Here is a 17,426-nt window from a genome sequence, read left to right as displayed (position 1 = left end):
TTCATCTTGGGTGAAGTGATCTCTCACTTTGTGGGGCTCCAGTCACTGACCACCCCAGACACATGATACTCAGGGAGAACACCTAGGCTCTTCAGGCAGCTCCCCATTAATTTCCTGGAGGATGTCCTCTGCCCTGACACTTGTGGGACAGTCATGGTTATATACCTCAGTGACTGTTAACCATTTCTGCTGTCATCAGACACCAACAGGTTACTCCTAAATCCTACCCTTGGTCTCTCACAACTCACAAAATGAGCTTTTTCTTTCCCTTATCCATAGAGCAACAGGCTTTTCAGGGAGCAGGTGCTCAGCCCTGGTCTTGGCACCAGCTTTGAAAGAAGAACCACGTCTTCAAGAAGTGGGAGATACAATTTTATTAGGCAGATCCTATCACAGAGTTTGTTCTGGCCTGCTGTTATACACATATTATAAAGCCTCAGTAGTAAACAGAACGGTTTCATTCCTCAGTAGATAGCCGATGAATAAAGAAACATATTGCTAATAAATTAGTAAATGCAAATGATACTGAGGATAACAATTTCAATAATGAGCAGGCCTGCAAGGGAAGTCATTTGTGTAGATACAGGGGAAATTTATCACCAATCAGAAATATCCATGAAAACACTTTCCGAACAGCACTCTTAAGCTCCTTGTTTCTCATGCTGTAGATGAGGGGGTTCAATGCTGGTGGCACAACAGAGTACAGAACTGCCACCACCAGGTCCAGAGACAGTGAGATAGAGGGGGACTTCAGGTAGGCAAATATGGTCATGCTGAGAAACAGGGAGACCACTGCCAGGTGAGGGAGACACGTGGAAAAGGCTTTGTACTGTCCCTGCTCAGAGGGCATCCTCAGTACAGCCCTGAAAATCTGCACATAGGACAGCACAATGAAAACAAAACACCCAGATGCTAAACAGAATCCAACCATAATAATCCAAACTTTCCTGAGGTAGGAGTTTGAGCAGGAGAGCTTGATGATCTCGGGGATTTCACAGAAGAACTGGTCCACAGCATTGCCTTGGCAAAGTGTCAGAGAAAACACATTAGCAGTGTGCAGCGCAGCATGGAGAAATCCACTGCCCCAGGCAGCTGCTGCCATCTGGGCACAAGCTCTGCTGCCCAGGAGGGTCTCGTAGTGCAGGGGCTTGCAGATGGCAACATAGCGGTCATAGGACATGACAGTGAGAAGATAATATTCTGCTGAAAAGAAAAAGAAGAAGAAAAAGACCTGTGCAGCACATCCTGAGTAGGAAATGGCCCTGGTATCCCAGAGGGAATTGGCCATGGCTTTGGGGACAGTGGTGGAGATGCAGCCCAGGTCGAGGAGGGCAAGGTTGAGGAGGAAGAAGTACATGGGGGTGTGAAGACGGTGGTCACAGGCTACGGCGGTGAGGATGAGGCCGTTGCCCAGGAGGGCAGCCAGGTAGATGCCCAGGAAGAGTGCGAAGTGCAGGAGCTGCAGCTCCCATGTGTCTGCGAATGGCAGGAGGAGGAACTCAGTGCTGGAGCTGCTGTTGGACATTTGACTCTTCTGGGCCTGGGGACCAGTCTGAGGAGGAAAATAAAGCAAAATGTTAGGCTAGACCATGTGAGCAAAATGTACTCTAATTCTTGTTACACCTCAAGACTGCTGCTACCCTTTCAGGAAAATCTATATCGCAGATGCCTTGCTGGTTCTAGTTGGTGCTGCCAGAGGGTGCTGCTGGGAGCAGGGGACTCTGGAAGTCCTTGGCATTACTGCTGCACTCCAGGTGAAATCTTGTGGGTCCTGTGAGGCAATGACTCTGTCCTTGAGATCAGAGTGAGCGAAGTAATCTGGGTATGGAGAGCTGTATGAGGAGGAAAAAACAGGAAAACATTAGGACAGAACACTGTGATCAAACCCACTCCATTTCTTGTACAAACCTCCCAGACTGCCTCTCCCCTTTCAGGAACACCTTTGCAGGTCCCTTTCATGAGCTGTGGTCGGTGCTGGTTGATGGCGCCACTGGGATGAGAAGGGCTCTCGAGGAGGCAGTCCTGCCCTCCACAGTTAGGTAAATGAGAACATGGGCTGTTCTTGGATTAAATACAGATGAGATATCAAACTATTTTCTCTGTTCTTGTGAAAACCCACCATCCAGACTCCAGTGTGTTTTTTAAAGTTTCTGCACCTCATCTAAGAGGTTCCTTTTAGGTATATATCATTGGTGTTTGTCCTGCCCACCCATGGAAATCTTGGAGGTCCCAAAAGGCAAAGGTCACACTCAGGTGTTCCCCTGAATAGAGCCTTAATGCTGCTGAGAGCACAGGAATCCATTTTCAAAGAGCAGACCTCTTAACCCCTCACCCATATCATCATATCTGAGGAGGATCTTAGCTCTCTGCCTTTCACCACGGACACAGAAGGGTCATAGCAGCTGCCCATATACAACCATTCAGCAACATTTCTACAGCCTTAGGACTGACATGTCTTCTCCATGGGGCTGCTAGATAACACAGGGTTGCTAGGGCAGAGCTGAGCCTTCTGCAAGGATATATGCAGCCCAGCAGAAGCCCCATGTAAAGAGTCAAATTTCCTTAGATGTGGTGTCCTGAAGGGCGAGTCAGCTCCTTCTCCACACACAGCATTTTGCCGAGACTCAACAGTTAGGAGGGAACATGGATGCCTTTTATTCATAGCATATCTGAGTGATAGGAACATCATCACCAGTTTTTGAGCCGCACACAAATTCTCATACCCAAAAGACTAGTTAGTCAAAAGAATCTCATGATATTATTATTAGATGAGAAAAGAAACTAAGGAGTTTGTATGAAGAAGGTGTTGGCAGGGCAAGTGCCCAAATCCAGCCTCCCATCTTGCTGCTGGGAGCAGCTCCTTCTCACTCCCTGCCCATGGCTCTACTGCCTGCAGCTTTCCCTGCCTGCAGCTGGGTCTCTGTCCCCACGCCTCCTGCCTGAAGCTCTCAGCCCCCATCCCACCCGCTGGGTGCTCAGCTCTGCCCTGCAGACACCTCCTGGCAGCAGGGCTCTGCCCAGGGGCAGCTCGCTGGGGACATGTCCTAGAGCCCAGGTCACACAGACCCTGCTGACACTATGTAAGGGGTGATGGTGGAGCTTTCTAGGGGCTGAGAGGCAGGAAAGGGTGTTTCTGGGGATTCTTCTAAACCTCCTTCTGATGGCGTATGAGTCTTAGGCTCCTCCTGGAAATAACAGCTTCTATTTCTATTCCCAGTGAGCTAAAAGAAGAGAAAACTGAAAGCAGAGCCTAAGGAAAGATGAGAGTGAAGTTCCCTTTGAAATTCTCTTGGTGTGCTGTGGATCTGTGAGCAGGCTGCCCCAGGCAGCAGCCTCCCACCAGCAGCAGGACCCTGCCATGCCGGGGGGCTCCTTCCACCCGCAGCTTCTCCCCGCAGCGCCCTGGGCAGCTCCCCAGGCAGGCTGAGTGCTGAGCCTGGCAGGCGGCAGAGGCCCTGCCCCGGCACACAGCCCCTGGGGCACAGCAGGGACCCTGCTCTGCACCACAGCCCTGGACACCCCTGCCTGCACGCCCGGCTTCTCCTGCCTCCACGAACTGCGGCTGCATTGCCCTCCAGCCAGACACTTACCGGGTGCAGGGCTGGGAAGTCTTCTCCCCCGGTGAGCTCTGGGCATGCTGCCACTTCTGCCTGCCTTTAAGCACTGTGTCTCTGCAGGCTGTGCCCCCAGGCCTGCTGCGCTGTGCAGAGGAGCTGCTCCTGGGCAGAGCTGTCTTTCTGCAGCGCTGCCCGCTTGCCAGGAGCTCCCCTTGGGCCCAGGAGCCCGGCACAGCTCAGCAGCAGAGGCCCAGCCCAAGGCCTCCCTTGCTCTGCCCCCCACCAGGCTCCCTGCACATGGTCCTGGGGCTGCAGGGGAACCTGCTGGGAAACAGCCTGAAGGAATCCCTTGGGTTCCCTTCCTCACATGGCACATACACTTCTTGACAGCAGGCTCATTTCTCCTTACAGAACACCAATTAAGTGTAACAATCACATTTTCTTGTCCCAGTATCAGTTTGGACATGAAGTCATGGTCAGGGACTGATCTCCTTCATCCCCACTTCAGGAAATAATTCAGCAGTCAGTCAAGGCATCTCATGCTGGTTGTTATTCCTGGGGCTGGAAAGGGATCTCAGCTCCCTCCCATATCTGCCACAGACCCACAGGAGCTGGGATTCCTCAGGCCTCAGTTCAGGTGTCCACAACATAGGCACCTTAATGCGAATTATTGAGCCACAATAGCTCCTTAGTGGAGATAGAAGACAGGCAGGAACTGATCAGATGGAAATACCTGCTGAAATTTGAGGTTAATCCTCTGGGAATCTGATGGGGCATTCCTCAGGCCAACTGAAATGGCAGCAGATGCCACATGTAGGACAACTGAACCTGTCCCTACTCCTTATGTGTAGGTCAGCCTGCAGAGGCTGTCAGCAGAGCAAAAGGAGTCATGTGTCACAGGCAAAGCTAAACCTATTCTGTTCTCTTTTAAATGTTCTCTTTTTTCTTTTCTCTTCTACACGGCCCTTGGCTGAAATGGCTGTTGTGTCTCGGTCATCTCCACAGGCCTCAGCTCTCACCAGCCAGGTCTCCCTACCATTTGTGCCTTGAGGCAGGACTCTGGAGGGGTACAACAGGTCATCAGTGAGGATAAAATCAGTGGTTACTTTGCAAACTACACCCTTATCAGTCCATGGGACCTGCATCCAAGGCCCCTGTGTGAGCGATGTGACATCAGCGATGTGACCACAGCGATGTGACCTCAGCGCGGGAACCTCAGCGATGTCACGTGAGCGCGGGAACATCAGCGCGGGAACCTCAGTGATGTGAGCTCAGCGCGGGAACCTCAGCAATGTGACCTCAGCGCGGGAACCACAGCGTTGTGACCTCAGCGCGGGAACCTCAGCGTGGGAACCTCAACAGTGTGACCTCACAGCGGGAACCTCAGCAATGTGACCTCAACGATGTGACCTCAGCGCGGGAACCTCAGCGCTGTGACCAAAGCGTGGGAACCTCAGCGATGTGACTTCAGCACGGGAACCTCAATGCGGAAACCTCAGAGATGTGACCTCAGCTATGTGACCTCAGCGCGGGAACTTCAGCGATGTGATATCAGCGCGGGAACCTCAGCTCTGTGACCTCAGCTCTGTGACCTCAGCGCGGGAACCTCAGTGATGTGACCTCAGCGCGGGAACCTCAGCGATGTCACCTAAGCGATGGGACCCCAGCGCGGGCACCTCAGCGCGGGAACCTCAGCGATGTGACCTCAGCGTGGGAACCTCAGCGCGGGAACCTCAGCTCTTTGACCTCAGGGTGGGAACCACGGCGCTGTGACCTCAGCGCGGGAACCTCAGCGTGGGGACCTCAGCACTGTGACCTCAGCGCGGGAAGCTCAGCGTGGGAACCTCAGCAGTGTCACGTCAGCGTGGGAACCTCAGCGTAGGAACCTCAACAGTGTGACCTCACAGTGGGAACCTCAGTGATGTGACCTCAGTGCCGGAACCTCAGCGATGTCACATAAGCGTGCGAACCTCAGCACGGGAAACTCAGTGATGTGAGCTCAGCGCGGGAACCTCAGCGTTGTGACCTCAGCGATGTGACCGCACCACGGGAACCTCAGCGATGTGACCTCAGTGCCGGAACCTCCGGGATGTCACCTAAGCGCGGAAACCTCGGCCGGGGAACCTCAGCGCTGTTAGCTCAGCGCAGGAATCTCAGCGATGCGACCTCAGCGCGGGAAACTCAGCGCAGGAATCTCAGCAATGTGACCTCAGCGTAGGAACCTCAGCGCTGTGACCTCAGTGAGGGAACCTATACAATGTGACCTCAACGCGGGAACCTCTGCGTGGGTACCTCAGCAGTGTGACCTCAGCGCGGGAACCTAAGAACTGTGAGCTCAGTGCGGGAACCTCAGCGCGGGAACCTCAGCGCTGTGACCTCAGCGTGGGAACCTCAGCGATGTCACCTAAGCGATGGGACCCCAGCGCGGGAACCACAGCGATGTGACCTCAGCGCGGGAACCTCAGCGTAGGAACCTCAACAGTGTGACCTCACAGCGGGAACCTCAGCAATGTGACCTCAACGATGTGACCTCAGCGCGGGAACCTCAGCGCTGTGACCAAAGCGTGGGAACCTCAGCGATGTGACCTCAGCACGGGAACCTCAACGCGGGAACCTCAGAGATGTGACCTCAGCTATGTGACCTCAACGCGGGAAACTCAGTGATGTGACCTCAGCGCGGGAACCTCAGCTCTGTGACCTCAGCTCTGTGACCTCAGCTCTGTGACCTCAGCGCGGGAAACTCAGCGATGTGACCTCAGCGTGGGAACCTCAGCGATGTCACCTAAGCGATGGGACCCCAGCGCGGGCACCTCAGCGCGGGAATCTCAGCGATGTGACCTCAGCGTGGGAACCTCAGCGCGGGAATCTCAGCTCTGTGACCTCAGGGCGGGAACCTAAACAATGTGAACTCAGCGCGGGAACCTCAGCGTGGGAACCTCAGCACTGTGACCTCAGCGCGGGAACCTCAGCGTGGGAACCTCAGCAGTGTCACGTCAGCGTGGGAACCTCAGCGTGGGAACCTCAACAGTGTGACCTCACAGTGGGAACCTCAGTGATGTGACCTCAGTGCCGGAACCTCAGCGATGTCACATAAACTTGGGAACCTCAGCACGGGAAACTCAGTGATGTGAGCTCAGCGCGGGAACCTCAGCGTTGTGACCTCAGCAATGTGACCGCACCACGGGAACCTCAGCGATGTGACCTCAGTGCCGGAACCACAGGGATGTCACCTAAGCGCGGAAACCTCGGCCGGGGAACCTCAGCGCTGTGAGCTCAGCGAGGGAACCTCAGCGTTGTGATATCAGCGCGGGAACCTCAGCGCGGGAACATCAGCGATGTGATATCAGCGCGGGAACCTCAGCGCAGGAATCTCAGCGATGTCAAATAAGTGATGGGACACCAGCGCGGGAACCTCAGCGATGTGACAAAAGCGTGGGAACCTCAGCGCGGGAACCTCAGCTCTGTGACCTCAGCGTGGGAACCTAAACAATGTGATCTCAGCGCGGGAACCTCAGCGTCGGAACCTCAGCAGTGTCACATCAGCGCGGGAACCTCAGCGTAGGAACCTCAACAGTGTGACCTCACAGCGGGAACCTCAGCAATGTGACCAAAGCGTGGGAACCTCAGTGATGTGACCTCAGCGATGTGACCTCATCGCGGGAACGTCAGCGACGTGACCAAAGCGTGGGAACCTCAGCGATGTGACCTCAGCACGGGAACCTCAGCGCAGGAACCTCAGCGATGTGACCTCAGCTATGTGACCTCAGCACGGGAACCTCAGTGATGTGACCTCAGCACGGGAACCTCAGCGTGGGAACCTCAGCAATGTCACGTGATCGCGGGAACCTCAGTGCGGGAACTTCAGTGATGTGAGCTCAGCGCGGGAACCTCAGCGATGTGACCTCAGCGCGGGAACCTCAGAGCGGGCACCTCAGCTCTGTGACCTCATCGCGGGAACCTAAACAATGTGACCAAAGCATGGGAACCTCAGCGCGGGAACCTCAGCTCTGTCACCTCAGCGCGGGAACCTAAACAATGTGACCTCAGCGCAGGAACCTCAGAGTGGGAACCTCAGCAGTGTGACCTCAGCTATGTGATCTCCGCGCTGGAAACTCAGCGATGTTACCTCAGAGCGGGAACCACAGCGCTGTGACCTCAGCGCGGGATCCTCAGCGATGTGACCTCAGCGTGGGCACCTCAGCACGGGAACCTCAGCGATGTGACCTCAGCGTGGGAACCTCAGCGTGGGAACCTCATTAATGTGAGTTCAGCGCGGGAACCAAAACTATGTGACCTCAGCGCGGGAACCTCAGAGTGGCAACCTCAGCAGTGTCACGTCAGCGCGGGAACCTCAGGTAAGGAACCTCAACAGTGTGACCTCACAGCGGGAACCTCAGCGATGTGACCTCAGCGATGTGACCACAGCGCGGAAACCTCAGCGATGTGACCGCAGCGCGGGAACCTCAGCAGGGTAACCTCAGTGATGTGAGCTCAGCGCGGGAACCTCAGCGCTGTGAGCTCAGCGCGGGAACCTCAGCGTTGTGATATCAGCGCAGGAACCTCAGCGCGGGAACATCAGCGATGTGATATCAGCGCGGGAACCTCAGCGCATGAATCTCAGCGATGCGACCTCAGCGCGGGAACCTCAACGCGGGAACCTCAGCGATGTGACCTCAGCGTGGGAACCTCAGAGATGTGACCTCAGCACTGTGACCGCAGCGCGGGAACCTCAGCGATGTCACTTAAGCGAGGGAACCTCAGCGCAGGAACCTCAGCGATATGACCTCAGCGCGGGAACCTCAGCGATGTGACCTCAGCGCGGGAAGCTCAGCGCAGGAACCTCAGCGATGTGACTTCACCGTGGGAACCTCAGCGATGTGACCTAAGCGTGGGAACCTCAGCGCGGGAACCTCAGCGCGAGAACCTCAGCGATGTGACCTCAGCGCGGGAACCTCAGCGATGTGACCTCAGCGCGAGAACCTCAGCGATGTGACCTCAGCGCGGGAAGCTCAGCGCAGGAACCTCAGCGATGTGACTTCACCGTGGGAACCTCAGCGATGTGACCTCAGTGACGGAACCTCAGAGCGGGAACCACAGTGCTGAGACCTCAGCGCGGGCACCTCAGCGATGTGACCTCAGCTTGGGAACCTCAGCGCGGGAACCTCAGCGATGTGACCTCAGCACAGGAACCTCAGCGATGTGACATCAGCACGGGAACATCAGCACGGGAACCTCAGCGATGTCACCTAAGCGGTGTGACCTCAACGCGGGAACCTCAGCGATGTGACCTAAGCTATGTGACCTCAGCGCGGGAACCTCAGCACGGGAACCTCAGTGATGTGAGCTCAGCGCGGGAACCTCAGCGTGGGAACCTCAGCAGTGTCACGTCAGCGCGGGAACCTCAGCGTAGGAACCTCAACAGTGTGACCTCACAGTGGGAACCTCAGCTCTGTGACCTCAGCGCGGGAACCTTAGCGACGTGACCAAAGCGTGGGAACCTCAGCGACGTGACCTCAGCACGGGAACATCAGCGATGTGTCCTCAGTTATGTGACCTCTGCGCGGGAACCTCAGCTCTGTGACTTCAGCTATGTGACCTCAGCGCGGGAAACTCAGTGATGTGACCTCAGCGCGGGAACCTCAGCGCGGGAACCTCAGCTCTGTGACCTCAGCTCTGTGACCTCAGCGCGGTAAACTCAGTGATGTGACCTCAGTGATGTGACCGCAGCGCGGGAACCTCAGCGTTGTGACCTCAGCGCAGGAACCTCAGCGATGTGACCTCAGCGTGGGAACCTCAGAGTGGGAATCTAAGCAATGTCACGTCTGCGCGGGAACCTCAGCGTAGGAACCTCAAAAGTGTGACCTCACAGTGGGAGCCTCAGCGATGTGACCTCAGCGATGTGACCTCAGCGATGTGAATTCAGTGCGGGAACCACAGCACGGGAATCTCAGCGATGTCACCTAAGCGATGTGACCTCAGCGCGGGAACCTCAGCGATGTGACCAAAGCGTGGGAACCTCAGCGTGGGAACCTCAGCACAGGAACCTCAGCGCGGGAACCTAAACAATATGACCTCACAGCGGGAACCTCAGCGTGGGAACCTCAACAGTGTGACCTCACAGCAGGAATCTCAGCGATGTGACCTCAGCGATGTGACCTCAGCGCAGGAACCTCAGCGATGCAACCGCAGCGCGGGAACCTCAGCGATGTAACCTCAGTGCTGGAACCTCAGCGATGTGCGCTCAGCGATGTGACCTCAGCGCGGGAACCTCAGCGTTGTGATATCAGCGCGGGAACCTCAGCGCGGGAACCACAGGGATGTGACCTCAGCGAGGGAACCTCAGCGCATGAATCTCAGCGATGTGACCTCAGCGCGGGAACCTCAGCGCTGTGACCTCAGTACGGGAACCTCAGCGTGGGAACCTCAGCAGTATCACGTCAGCGCAGGAACCTCAGCGATGTGACCTCAGCGCGGGAACCTCAGCGATGTCACCTAAGCGATGTGACCTCAGCACGGGAACCTAAACAATGTGACCAAAGCGTGGGAACCTCTGCGCGGGAACCTCAGCTCTGTGAGCTCAGCGCGGGAACCTAAACAATGTGAACTCAGCGCGGGAACCTCAGCGTGGGAACCTCAGCACTGTGACCTCAGCGCGGGAACCTCAGCGTGGGAACCTCAGCAGTGTCACGTCAGCGTGGGAACCTCAGCGTGGGAACCTCAACAGTGTGACCTCACAGTGGGAACCTCAGTGATGTGACCTCAGTGCCGGAACCTCAGCGATGTCACATAAACTTGGGAACCTCAGCACGGGAAACTCAGTGATGTGAGCTCAGCGCGGGAACCTCAGCGTTGTGACCTCAGCAATGTGACCGCACCACGGGAACCTCAGCGATGTGACCTCAGTGCCGGAACCACAGGGATGTCACCTAAGCGCGGAAACCTCGGCCGGGGAACCTCAGCGCTGTGAGCTCAGCGAGGGAACCTCAGCGTTGTGATATCAGCGCGGGAACCTCAGCGCGGGAACATCAGCGATGTGATATCAGCGCGGGAACCTCAGCGCAGGAATCTCAGCGATGTCAAATAAGTGATGGGACACCAGCGCGGGAACCTCAGCGATGTGACAAAAGCGTGGGAACCTCAGCGCGGGAACCTCAGCTCTGTGACCTCAGCGTGGGAACCTAAACAATGTGACCTCAGCGCGGGAACCTCAGCGTCGGAACCTCAGCAGTGTCACATCAGCGCGGGAACCTCAGCGTAGGAACCTCAACAGTGTGACCTCACAGCGGGAACCTCAGCAATGTGACCAAAGCGTGGGAACCTCAGTGATGTGACCTCAGCGATGTGACCTCATCGCGGGAACGTCAGCGACGTGACCAAAGCGTGGGAACCTCAGCGATGTGACCTCAGCACGGGAACCTCAGCGCAGGAACCTCAGCGATGTGACCTCAGCTATGTGACCTCAGCACGGGAACCTCAGTGATGTGACCTCAGCACGGGAACCTCAGCGTGGGAACCTCAGCAATGTCACGTGATCGCGGGAACCTCAGTGCGGGAACTTCAGTGATGTGAGCTCAGCGCGGGAACCTCAGCGATGTGACCTCAGCGCGGGAACCTCAGAGCGGGCACCTCAGCTCTGTGACCTCATCGCGGGAACCTAAACAATGTGACCAAAGCATGGGAACCTCAGCGCGGGAACCTCAGCTCTGTCACCTCAGCGCGGGAACCTAAACAATGTGACCTCAGCGCAGGAACCTCAGAGTGGGAACCTCAGCAGTGTGACCTCAGCTATGTGATCTCCGCGCTGGAAACTCAGCGATGTTACCTCAGAGCGGGAACCACAGCGCTGTGACCTCAGCGCGGGATCCTCAGCGATGTGACCTCAGCGTGGGCACCTCAGCACGGGAACCTCAGCGATGTGACCTCAGCGTGGGAACCTCAGCGTGGGAACCTCATTAATGTGAGTTCAGCGCGGGAACCAAAACTATGTGACCTCAGCGCGGGAACCTCAGAGTGGCAACCTCAGCAGTGTCACGTCAGCGCGGGAACCTCAGGTAAGGAACCTCAACAGTGTGACCTCACAGCGGGAACCTCAGCGATGTGACCTCAGCGATGTGACCACAGCGCGGAAACCTCAGCGATGTGACCGCAGCGCGGGAACCTCAGCAGGGTAACCTCAGTGATGTGAGCTCAGCGCGGGAACCTCAGCGCTGTGAGCTCAGCGCGGGAACCTCAGCGTTGTGATATCAGCGCAGGAACCTCAGCGCGGGAACATCAGCGATGTGATATCAGCGCGGGAACCTCAGCGCATGAATCTCAGCGATGCGACCTCAGCGCGGGAACCTCAACGCGGGAACCTCAGCGATGTGACCTCAGCGTGGGAACCTCAGAGATGTGACCTCAGCACTGTGACCGCAGCGCGGGAACCTCAGCGATGTCACTTAAGCGAGGGAACCTCAGCGCAGGAACCTCAGCGATATGACCTCAGCGCGGGAACCTCAGCGATGTGACCTCAGCGCGGGAAGCTCAGCGCAGGAACCTCAGCGATGTGACTTCACCGTGGGAACCTCAGCGATGTGACCTAAGCGTGGGAACCTCAGCGCGGGAACCTCAGCGCGAGAACCTCAGCGATGTGACCTCAGCGCGGGAACCTCAGCGATGTGACCTCAGCGCGAGAACCTCAGCGATGTGACCTCAGCGCGGGAAGCTCAGCGCAGGAACCTCAGCGATGTGACTTCACCGTGGGAACCTCAGCGATGTGACCTCAGTGACGGAACCTCAGAGCGGGAACCACAGTGCTGAGACCTCAGCGCGGGCACCTCAGCGATGTGACCTCAGCTTGGGAACCTCAGCGCGGGAACCTCAGCGATGTGACCTCAGCACAGGAACCTCAGCGATGTGACATCAGCACGGGAACATCAGCACGGGAACCTCAGCGATGTCACCTAAGCGGTGTGACCTCAACGCGGGAACCTCAGCGATGTGACCTAAGCTATGTGACCTCAGCGCGGGAACCTCAGCACGGGAACCTCAGTGATGTGAGCTCAGCGCGGGAACCTCAGCGTGGGAACCTCAGCAGTGTCACGTCAGCGCGGGAACCTCAGCGTAGGAACCTCAACAGTGTGACCTCACAGTGGGAACCTCAGCTCTGTGACCTCAGCGCGGGAACCTTAGCGACGTGACCAAAGCGTGGGAACCTCAGCGACGTGACCTCAGCACGGGAACATCAGCGATGTGTCCTCAGTTATGTGACCTCTGCGCGGGAACCTCAGCTCTGTGACTTCAGCTATGTGACCTCAGCGCGGGAAACTCAGTGATGTGACCTCAGCGCGGGAACCTCAGCGCGGGAACCTCAGCTCTGTGACCTCAGCTCTGTGACCTCAGCGCGGTAAACTCAGTGATGTGACCTCAGTGATGTGACCGCAGCGCGGGAACCTCAGCGTTGTGACCTCAGCGCAGGAACCTCAGCGATGTGACCTCAGCGTGGGAACCTCAGAGTGGGAATCTAAGCAATGTCACGTCTGCGCGGGAACCTCAGCGTAGGAACCTCAAAAGTGTGACCTCACAGTGGGAGCCTCAGCGATGTGACCTCAGCGATGTGACCTCAGCGATGTGAATTCAGTGCGGGAACCACAGCACGGGAATCTCAGCGATGTCACCTAAGCGATGTGACCTCAGCGCGGGAACCTCAGCGATGTGACCAAAGCGTGGGAACCTCAGCGTGGGAACCTCAGCACAGGAACCTCAGCGCGGGAACCTAAACAATATGACCTCACAGCGGGAACCTCAGCGTGGGAACCTCAACAGTGTGACCTCACAGCAGGAATCTCAGCGATGTGACCTCAGCGATGTGACCTCAGCGCAGGAACCTCAGCGATGCAACCGCAGCGCGGGAACCTCAGCGATGTAACCTCAGTGCTGGAACCTCAGCGATGTGCGCTCAGCGATGTGACCTCAGCGCGGGAACCTCAGCGTTGTGATATCAGCGCGGGAACCTCAGCGCGGGAACCACAGGGATGTGACCTCAGCGAGGGAACCTCAGCGCATGAATCTCAGCGATGTGACCTCAGCGCGGGAACCTCAGCGCTGTGACCTCAGTACGGGAACCTCAGCGTGGGAACCTCAGCAGTATCACGTCAGCGCAGGAACCTCAGCGATGTGACCTCAGCGCGGGAACCTCAGCGATGTCACCTAAGCGATGTGACCTCAGCACGGGAACCTAAACAATGTGACCAAAGCGTGGGAACCTCTGCGCGGGAACCTCAGCTCTGTGAGCTCAGCGCGGGAACCTAAACAATGTGACCTCAGCGCGGGAACCTCAGCACGGGAACCTCAGCGTTGTGACCTCAGCGCGGGAAACTCAGCGCTGTGACCTCAGCGCGGGAACCTCAGCGATGTGATATCAGCGCGGGAACCTCAGTGCGGGAACCTCAGCGATGTGACCTCAGCACGGGATCCTCAGCTCTGTGACCTCAGCGCGGGAAAATCAGCGATGTGACCTCAGAGTGGGAACCTCAGTGCCGGAACCTCAGCGTGGGAACCACAGCGCTGTGACCACAGCGCGGGAACCTCAGCGCGGGAATCTCAGCGATGTCACCTAAGCGATGTGACCTCAGCACGGGAACCTCAGTGATGTGACCTCAGTGCGGGAACCTAAACAATGTGACCTCAGCGCGGGAACATCAGAAGTGTGACCTCACAGTGGGAACCTCAGCGATGTGACCTCAGCGCGGGAACCTCAGCGCTGTGACCTCAGCGCGGGAACCTCAGCGCTGTGACCTCAGGGCGGGAACCTCACCGACGTGACCAAAGCGTGGGAACCTCAGCGCGGGAACCTCAGCTCTGTGACCTCAGCGCGGGAACCTAAACAATGTGACATCAGCGTGGGAACCTCAGCGTGGGAACCTCAGCCGTGTGACCTCAGCGCAGGAACCTCAGCAATGTGACGTCAGCGTGGGAACCGAAACAATGTGACCTCAGCGCGGGAACCTCATCACGGGAACCTCAGCAGTGTCACATCAGCGCGGGAACCTCAGCGTAGGAACCTCAGCGCTGTGACCTCACAGCGGGAACCTCAGCGATGTGACCTCAGCGCAGGAACCTCAGCGATGTCACCTCAGCACGGGAACCTCAGCGATGTTACCTAAGCAATGGGACCCTAGCGCGGGCACGTCAGCGGGGGAACCTCAGCAATGTGACCTCAGCGCGGGCACCTCAGCGCGGGAACCTCAGCGATGTTACCTCAGCGTGGGAACCTCAGCGCAGGAACCTCAGCGATGTCACCGAAGCTATGTGACCTCAGTGCGGGAACCTCAGAGCGGGAAACACAGCGCTGTGACCTCAGCGCGGGAACCTCTGCGATGTCACCTAAGCGATGGGACCCCAGCGCGGGCACCTCAGCGCGGGAACCTCAGCGATGTGACCTCAGCGCGGGAACCTCAGCGACGTTACCAAAGCGTGGTAACCTCAGTGCGGAAACCTCAGCTCTGTGACCTCAGCGCGGGAACCTCAGCGTAGGAACCTCAACAGTGTGACCTCACAGCGGGAACCTCAGCAATGTGACCTCTACGATGAGACCTCAGCGCGGGAACCTCAACGCGGGAACCTCAGAGATGTGACCTCAGCTATGTGACCTCAGCGCGTGAAACTCAGTGATGTGACCTCAGCGCGGGAACCTCAGAGCGGAAAGCTCAGCGATGTGACTTCACCGTGGGAACCTCAGCGATCTGACCGCAGCGCGAGAACATCAGCGATGTGACCTCAGCGTGGGAACCTCAGCGCGGGAACCTCAGCGATGTGATCTCAGCGCGAGAACCTCAGCTCCGTGACCTCAGCGCGGGGACCGAAACAATGTGACCTCAGTACGGGAACCTCAGCAGTGTGACCTCACAGCGGGAACCTCAGCGATGTGACCTCAGCGATGTGACCGCAGCGCGGGAACCTCAGCAATGTTACCTCAGCGCGGGAACTTCAGCGATCTGACCGCAGCGCGGGAACCTCAGCTCTGTGACCTCAGCGCGGGAACCTAAACAATGTGACATCAGCGTGGGAAACTCAGCGTGGGAACCTCAGCTGTGTGACCTCAGCGCAGGAACCTCAGCAATGTGACGTCAGCGTGGGAACCGAAACAATGTGACCTCAGCGCGGGAACCTCAGAGTGGGAACCTTCAGCAGTGTCACGTCAGCGCGGGAACCTCAGCGTAGGAACCTCAACAGTGTGTTCACACAGTGGGAACCTCAGCGATGTGACCTCAGCGCAGGAACCTCAGCGATGTCACCTCAGCGCGGGAACCACAGCGATGTGACCTCAGCGTGGGAACCTCAGCGCGGGAACATCAGCGATGTCACCTAAATGATGTGACCTCAGCGCAGGAACCTCAGCGATGTGACCAAAGCTAGGGAATCTCAGCATGGGAACCTCAGCAGTGTCACGTCAGCGTGGGGACTTCAGCACGGGAACCTCAGTGATGTGAGCTCAGCGCGGGAACCTCAGCGATGTGACCTCAGCGCGGGAACCTCAGCGCGGGAACATAAGCGATGTGATATTAGCGCGGGAACCTCAGTGCAGGAATCTCAGCGATGTGACCTCAGCGCGGGAACTTCAGCGCGGGAACCTCAGCAATGTGACCTCAGCGCGGGAACCTCAGCGTGGGAACCTCAGCAGTGTCTTGTCAGCGTGGGAACGTCAGCGTAGGAACCTCAACAGTGTGACCTCACAGCGGGAACCTCAGTGATGTGAACTCAGCGATGTGACCTCAGCACGGGAACCTCAGCGCAGGAACCTCAGCGATGTGACCTCAGCTATGTGACCTCAGCGAGGGAAACTCAGTTATGTGACCTCAGCCGGGAACATCAGTTCTGTGACCTCAGCTATGTGACTTCAGCTATGTGACCTCAGCGCGGGAACCTCAGTGATGTGACCTCAGCGCAGGAACCTCAGCGCGGGAACCTCAGCGATGTGACTTCACCGTGGGAACCTCAGCGATGTGACCTCAGCGCGGGAACCTCAGCGATGTGACCAAAGCGTGGGAACCTCAGCGTGGGAACATCAGCGATATTATATCAGCACGGGAACCTCAGCGCAGGAATCTCAGCGATGTGACCTCAGCGCGGGAACCTCAGTGCGGGAACCTCAGCGATATGACCAAGACGCGGGAACCTCAGAGCCGGAATCACAGCGCTGTGACCTCAGCGCGGGAACCTCAGCACGGGAACCTCAGCGATGTCACCTAAGTAATGTGACCTCAGCGCGGGAACCTCAGCTCTGTGACCTCAGCGCGGGAACCTCAGCGTTGTGACCTCAGCGCGGGAATCTCAGCGCGGGAACCTCAGCCATGACACCTAAGCGATATGACCTCAACGCGGGAACCTCAGCGATGTGACCTCAGCGCGGGAACCTAAACAATGTGACATCAGCGTGGGAAACTCAGCCGTGTGACCTCAGCGCAGGAACCTCAGCGATGTGACGTCAACGTGGGAACCGAAACAATGTGAACTCAGTGCGGGAACCTCAGAGTGGGAAACTCAGCAGTGTCACGTCAGCGCGGGAACCTCAGCGTAGGAACCTAAGCAATGGGACCCTAGCTCGGGCACGTCAGCGCGGGAACCTCAGTGATGTGACCTCAGCGCCGGAACCTCAGCGCGGGAACCTCAGCGATGTGACCTCTGCGCGGGAACCTTAGCGATATGACCTCAGCGTGGGAACCTCAGTGCGGGAACCTCAGCGTGGGAACCTCAGTGCAGGAATCTCAGCGATGTGACCTCAGCGCGGGAACCTCAGTGCGGGAACCTCAGCGATGTGAACTCAGCGCGGGAACCTCAGCACGGGAAACACAGCGATGTCACATAAGCGCTATGACCTCAACGCTGGAA

The 17,426-nt window shown here is 57.3% G+C and overlaps 1 protein-coding gene across 1 annotated transcript in view; it reads right to left on the bottom strand.

Annotated features, from left to right (window-relative positions):
- Window positions 1–359: 359 nt before the first annotated feature.
- Window positions 360–17,426, bottom strand: part of LOC119712973 (uncharacterized) — a 672,213-nt gene continuing 655,146 nt past the window's right edge. The window contains exons 12-13 of the mRNA XM_072029585.1: window positions 1,641–1,832; window positions 360–1,552 (exon numbers count right to left, since the gene is read on the bottom strand). Of these exons, the coding sequence (XP_071885686.1) occupies window positions 1,655–1,832 (178 nt within the window). The 3' untranslated portion in view covers window positions 360–1,552; window positions 1,641–1,654. The remainder of the gene's footprint in view (window positions 1,553–1,640; window positions 1,833–17,426) is intronic.

This window comes from Anas platyrhynchos, chromosome 30, assembly GCF_047663525.1.
Source record: "Anas platyrhynchos isolate ZD024472 breed Pekin duck chromosome 30, IASCAAS_PekinDuck_T2T, whole genome shotgun sequence".
Lineage (NCBI taxonomy): Eukaryota > Metazoa > Chordata > Aves > Anseriformes > Anatidae > Anas > Anas platyrhynchos.
Note: the sequence above shows the minus strand (reverse complement) of the source record. Positions and strands in the feature narration are given on the sequence as shown.